The sequence below is a fragment of the Pimephales promelas genome, chromosome 20 (assembly GCF_988280905.1).
Source record: "Pimephales promelas chromosome 20, fPimPro1.hap1.1, whole genome shotgun sequence".
Taxonomy (NCBI): Eukaryota; Metazoa; Chordata; class Actinopteri; order Cypriniformes; family Leuciscidae; genus Pimephales; species Pimephales promelas.
The window spans coordinates 6,874,322-6,881,295 of NC_142788.1; the positions used below are offsets into that span (position 1 = coordinate 6,874,322).

The window sequence follows — 6,974 nt, forward strand, 5'->3', positions numbered from 1 at the left end:
CATCAAATACCCGTGGACCATAAATGTGTTTCTGGAGGTCAAAAATTGACCTATGTATATAGCTAATGTAACATCAGGAGTATATAAGTTTATATTGTTTAAAACCTTTTGAGGAACCTTTGACCAGAAATGAGTTCAATAGGTCAGATATGGACTTCTCTATGGCTTAGGAAGCATACTTTTGGGTCAGAAACATGTTCAGTAGGTCAAATATTTGTCTGGCTGAAATGACATCATGAGAGGTAAATCTCTCGGTATATTAACCCACAGACCAAGGACCCTTGGGTCATAAAAGTTTTCCTAGAGGTCAAAAATTGACCTATGTAATATAACATCAAAAGTGGTCTATAAATTTATGTCGTTTTAAACTTTTTGAGGAACCTTTGACCAGAAATTAGTTCAAAAGGTCAGATATGGACTTTTCCATGGCTTAGGAAGCATCTATTGGAGTCTATGAGTACGTATGGAAAGTGAAAGATCAAGTATTTTTGGTCAGAAATATGTTCAGAAGGTCAAATATCTTTCTGGCTGAAATAACATCATGAGATCGATCAATTAATTACCCATAGGCTAGAAATATGTTCAGTAGGTCAAAAAGGAACCTTTGTATATAACATCAGATTGATTTTACCAGTTGATATTATTTAAAAACTTTTGAGGAAACATAGACCAGAAATTAGTTCAATAGGTCAGATATGGACTCCTCTATGGCTTAGAATCAAGTACCCGTGAGCCAGAAACATGATAACTAGGACAAAAAGGAACCTATCTATAGCTTCTAAATCATCAAAAGTCAATAAGTTAATATTTATTAAAACCTTTGAGGACCCTTTGACTCTTTCGCATGGATTCTAAAACTAATTCTTTTGTGCACATCACTTGAGCGTGCACATCACTTTCAAGTGCATATCACTTGAAAAAACATCACTTGAGCGGTCGTGCAATGCAATAACTTACTCGTTCCTTTGTGCAACAAGATGTGTAATGCATGTGTTTTGTAACAAGGTTGTTGCATTAGTTGTTGCATTTCTGTGATGAAGAGAAATCGTTGACATTAGCTGTTTCCTTACAACGCATGCAAATAACTAACTCATTCCGTTGTTCAACGAAAACACATCTAACGTCTAAGGTTGTGCATTAAAGAATATGCACGCAATAACTAACATGTTTCTCTGTGCAATGAAAAGAAAACACCTAATATGTTTCATTGGATTGCATTACAATCTAACTTGTTCTTCGTTGCAATGAAAAGGCATAACGTAGTTTTCTCGTCTGTGCACAAACAATCTAGTTTGAGTCTAGTTTTAAAATAGAAATGCACGCTGTAATAAAGTTCAGTTAGGGGTGAAGAAGGAGACAGGATCGGCGAAACTGGAACTCGTACTGTTTTATTACTCAGAATCGTACAAAACAAAAAGGCGCGCACACAGCGCATTCACCGTAGCGCAGCTACAGCACAACTCATTCACAAAAACTCTTTCCACGTTGATCACCATCCGGTTCCAGATCAACCTCACAGCACGGGCACGAGTTCCAGTCAGTTTCTCTCTCTCTCTCCTCTCTCCCAGTCTGCGGCTTTTACGGTCTCCCCGCTCCAATCACTGCAAATAGACACAGCTGTTCATCATTTGCACTTGACCCACTTACTCTCCGCGCAGCTCATTGACTCGTCTCTCACTACAGACGCCGCGAAAACCACGCTCCCCTACCACATACCCCCACCGCCCGACTCAGGCCGGGGAACCGTCCGGCCTGCAGCCTCCCCCTTCCCCTCCTGGAGAGGAAGTCGGCCACCGCCATCTGCGTCCCCGGCCTGTGGACCACCTGAAACTTAAAAGGTTGTAACGCCAAATACCACCGGGTGATCCGCGCGTTGGTATCTTTCATGCGGTGGAGCCATTGGAGGGGCGCGTGGTCCGAACACAGGGTGAACTCCCGGCCCAGGAGGTAGTAGCGGAGGGTGAGGACAGCCCACCGTATGGCCAAACACTCCTTCTCAATGGTGCTGTACATCGTCTCTCTCTTCGAAAGCTTCCGACTGATGTACAGCACCGGCCGTTCCTCCCCCCCCACCTCCTGGGACAGGACCGCGCCCAAACCCCTGTCCGACGCGTCCGTCTGTAGGATGAAAGGGAGAGAAAAGTCAGGAGCATGCAAAAGCGGGCCGCCGCACAGAGCAGCCTTTATCTGGGTAAAAGCCCGCTGGCACTGCTCCGTCCACTGAATCGTATCTGGAGCACCCTTTTTAGTTAGGTCAGTCAGCGGGCTAGCGAGGTCCGAATAGTTAGGTACAAACCGTCTATAATATCCCGCTAGCCCCAGGAACTGCCTAACCTCCTTTTTGGTCTTCGGACTTGGACAGGTTGCAACTGCAGCTGTCTTATCAATTTGGGGACGCACCTGTCCATGTCCCAAGTGGAACCCCAGATACTTTACTTCCACCCGCCCAATTGCACACTTCTTCGGGTTGGCCGTGAGCCCAGCTCTTCTCAGCGTTTTCAGGACAGCACGCAAATACTGCATATGACGCTGCCAATCATTACTATAGATGATGATGTCATCCAAGTAAGCAGCGGCATATGCAGCATGCGGCCGGAGAATTCTGTCCATCAAACGCTGAAAAGTCGCCGGTGCCCCAAACAACCCGAACGGAAGCGTGACAAATTGGTGTAATCCAAACGGCGTGGTAAAAGCTGTTTTTTCTTTGGACATTGGAGATAAGGGGATCTGCCAATATCCCTTTGTTAAATCCAGTGTCGAATAAAATCGAGCGGAACCAAGCCGATCAAGCAATTCGTCAATCCTCGGCATTGGATAAGCATCAAACTTAGACACCGCGTTCACCTTTCTATAATCCACACAGAACCGAACCGAGCCGTCAGGTTTCGGGACTAAAACTATCGGGCTTGCCCAGTCACTGTTGGATTCCTCTATTACCCCCAGGTCCAGCATTGTCTCTAATTCGTCTTGAACCACTTTTTTTTTGTGTTCCGGTAAACGATACGGGCGGCAACGTACTACGGCCCCCGGATCAGTCTCAACGTGGTGCTGAATGAGATTCGTTCGGCCAGGTAGGGGCGAGAACACATCCGCAAACTCTGTTTGTAAATTCTTAATGTCAGTGAGCTGCGAGGGTGAGAGGTGGTCGCCAGAGGGAGCCAGAGCGAAGGAATGGTGTTTGATATTCGCTTCTGGCCCGAGGTCCTCCTCTCCACCTACCACCGTCGCCAGCATCACTGCCTCAGCCTCAACCCATTTTTTAAGCAGGTTGAGGTGGTAAATCTGACGTCCCCCGCCCCTATCTGTTCGCACTACCTCATAGTTGAGATCCCCAACCCGCCGTGTGACCTCAAAGGGCCCTTGCCACTTTGCGAGTAATTTCGAACTGGACGTGGGAAGTAATACAAGGACCTTATCTCCCGGTGCAAATTGACGAAGTCTAGCCCCCCTATTATATTGCTGCCTCTGTCTGTCCTGGGCCTGTAACAAATTCTCCAAAGATAGCCGCCCCAAAGTGTGAAGTTTCGTTCTCAGGTCCAGGACATACTGAATTTTGTTTTTGCTAGCGGATGGTCCGTCCTCCCAAGTCTCCTTCAGTACATCCAACACCCCACAGGGTTGACGACCGAAAAGAAGCTCGAAAGGGGAAAACCCCGTGGAGGCTTGGGGGACCTCGCGTATAGCAAACAACAGGGGTTCTAGCCACTTATCCCAATTTTTGGCGTCTTCGTGAACGAACTTACGAATCATGGCTTTTAACGTCCGATTAAACCGTTCGACCAGACCATCCGTTTGTGGGTGATAGACGCTGGTGCGAATCGATTTAATGCCTAACAACTCGTAAAGTTCGCGTATTGTCTTTGACATAAACGCCGTGCCCTGATCGGTGAGGATCTCTTTCGGGACCCCCACCCGGGAGATTAAAGAAAACAGCGCGCTTGCGACACTCTTAGCTGAGATATTGCGAAGCGGAACTGCCTCCGGGTATCGTGTTGCGTAGTCCACTAAGACTAACGCAAAACGATGCCCTCGTGCTGACCGTTCTAATGGCCCGATGAGGTCCATGCCAATTCGCTCGAAGGGGACCTGCATCAGTGGAAGGGGGCACAAGGGTGCTTTTGGAGTGGCCGGTGGATTAACCAACTGACATTCGCGACAAGACGCGCACCACCTGCGCACGTTCTCGTGAATGCCCGGCCAAAAGAATCGGGCCATGAGACGGTTTAGTGTCGCCGTTTGCCCTAAATGACCGGCCATCGGATTACAGTGAGCCGCCTGGAAAAGCATTTCCCGACGGCTCTTTGGTACCAATAACTGGGTTGTATCCTCATTTGTCTGGGCGTCTCGGGCCACCCGATACAACCTATCTTTAATTATGCAAAAATAGGGGTAAGAGAGCGGTTGGTGCGGGTGGAGCCGCCGTCCGTCGATGGACTGGACCTTATCAAACGCATGTTTGAGCGTCTCATCCTGGGACTGCTCCAAGGGAAAATCATCGCGCTCAGAGAGAATATTTCCCTCTGACGCGCTCTGTTCCCCCGCCGCAGTGCCCAGAGGTCCCGGTACAGTGTCTCCCACCTGCACCAACGCTGTCTTCCCCCGCTGTTTTTTCCCCCGAGCGGCACCCGCACATAAAAATTTCAACAAATTCGTAAAGCCCGGCCAATCCGTACCCAAAATTAGCGGATGCCGGAGGTGCGGGTTAACTGCCACCTCCACACTATGCTTTTGACCCCGGAATAAAATTTTTACCGGCATTAAGGGATAACTCACCACGACCCCGTGCACACACCGTACCTTAACCATGCGGCTGTTATCCAATGCCCCAGATCGAATCAGGCTTTGATGAATCGAGGTTTGGTTACATCCGGAATCCACCAAAGCCTGATAAGTACCCCCCTTGATACTCACGGGTATCTGGTACAAGCCAGCTTGATCGGGGGCGGCCCTTGGCGCGTCGGGGACCCGGACCAGCGTCCCCACCTCCATCACCGGACAGCGATCAATAAAGTGTCCCGGATCCCCACAGCGCCAACAGGCCGGCCCGGGCTTTCCCGCTGTCCCAGCGGCGGGAAGTGGGGCAAGGGATTGGTGTGGGGAGAGCGCAACGACCGGAGCCGGGGAGGGGAATCCCCCGCCCGGTGTCCCCCCCTCCGTCATCCTCCCGGCCGACGGGGAGTCCCTCTGGCCGCCGGATCTCCATCGCGGCGCGAGCCTGGGCGCCGGCCCACCCTGAGACCTGGGAGAAGGAATAGTTTTTCCAGAGGGGGACGAGAGAGAGACTGGGGAGGGGGAGAAAAAAGAGTGGGAGAGAGAGGCAGATGGGAGGGGTTCGCCGACCCCCGAGCACGCCACCATGTGATCTTCCGCCAGTTGGATGGCCTGGTCCAGGGACGTCGGACGGTGGCACTGGACCCATTGAGCTGTTTTCTTGGGAAGCCTCGTGATGAACTGCTCCAGAACCACCAGGTCGACGATTGTCCCGACGTCCCTTCCCTCGGCCACCAGCCATTTACGGCAGGAGTCCCGGAGCTGTTGCGCCATCACGAAGGGCCGACCGGCCTCCTCCAGAGTCAGGGAACGGAACCGCTGACGATGTTGTTCCGCCGACCGGCCGACCCGCTGCAGAATGGCGCGCCGTAGATCTTGGTAGACCAGGAGACTGGAGACTGGCAGTTGGTGGGCGGCGAGCTGCGACTCCCCTGATAGGAGTGGGATGAGTCGCAGCGGCCAGTCTGTTTTGGGCCACCTGGTCGAAACAGCTCCGGAACAACTCGCGGTCCTCCTGCTGTCCTTGAAGCAGCGCCTGGAAGCGCTGCTCGTGTTCTTCCTTAAAGGACAGCAGGGCTTGATGTTGTTCCCTCTGCATGGCCGCGAGTGATTGAATAATCTCCGTAAACGGCGAACCTGACGGGCTCGACATGGCGACGGCGGTCTCCTTCTTCCCGGGTTTTCGGCACCAGTGTAATAAAGTTCAGTTAGGGGTGAAGAAGGAGACAGGATCGGCGAAACTGGAACTCGTACTGTTTTATTACTCAGAATCGTACAAAACAAAAAGGCGCGCACACAGCGCATTCACCGTAGCGCAGCTACAGCACAACTCATTCACAAAAACTCTTTCCACGTTGATCACCATCCGGTTCCAGATCAACCTCACAGCACGGGCACGAGTTCCAGTCAGTTTCTCTCTCTCTCTCCTCTCTCCCAGTCTGCGGCTTTTACGGTCTCCCCGCTCCAATCACTGCAAATAGACACAGCTGTTCATCATTTGCACTTGACCCACTTACTCTCCGCGCAGCTCATTGACTCGTCTCTCACTACAGACGCCGCGAAAACCACGCCCCCCTACCACACACGCGAAAGCAAATGCAAACATTTTCTTTTCATTGCAAAAAGGAACAAGTCCGATTTTTTATGCATTGCAAAAAAACATTACCTGTTGCATTGTGCAATGAAAGATGTGGATTGTGCATGAAGAACGTTGTGCATCAAAAATAGAAATTTTTGAAAATAGTAAAATGCACTTTATTGTATTCAAGAACTAAACCAATTGAACTAGTGCTTTGACTGGATAACGTGTGTTGTTTCATTGCAATGCTTACATTTTCTAACTTATTTGCAATGTAAAGAAAAGATAAAACACGCATGCTTTTCCATGCATTTCCAATCTACAACTAATTAATTTGTGTTTTGACGAGAAAACATCACAAGAGCGATCGCTTTACAATGCATACACTAACTTGTTCCTTTGTGCAACGAAGTGATTTGCAATGCTTGTGCTTTAGGATTGCATTGCACATGCACGCGATAAATAACCTCTGTCCAATGAAAAGAAAACACCTAAGATGTGTTTCATAACATTGTATGACCTATCTAACTTGTTCCTCGTTATGCATATGCACGCAATAACTAACCTCTGTGCAATGAAAAGAAAACACCTAAGATGTCATTCATTGCATTGCATGATAGATATA

At 49.5% G+C, this 6,974-nt stretch overlaps 1 protein-coding gene across 1 annotated transcript; it reads right to left on the reverse strand.

The window, feature by feature from the left end:
- Positions 1 to 1,328: 1,328 nt before the first annotated feature.
- Positions 1,329 to 6,347, reverse strand: LOC148970534 (uncharacterized). Its single transcript, XM_089124447.1, has 2 exons — positions 4,912 to 6,347; positions 1,329 to 1,601 (listed from the first exon to the last, which is right to left on the reverse strand). The coding sequence occupies exons 1-2, from the start codon at positions 6,073 to 6,075 to the stop codon at positions 1,599 to 1,601; spliced, it is 1,167 nt and encodes a 388-aa protein (XP_088980573.1). The 5' UTR covers positions 6,076 to 6,347; the 3' UTR covers positions 1,329 to 1,598.
- Between the last annotated feature and the right edge of the window lie 627 nt (positions 6,348 to 6,974).

What these genes read in the sequence shown, in the direction of transcription:
- LOC148970534 (XM_089124447.1), bottom strand. Translation starts at nt 6,075, where the DNA reads ATGCGCTGTGTGCGCGCCTTTTTGTTTTGTACGATTCTGAGTAATAAA.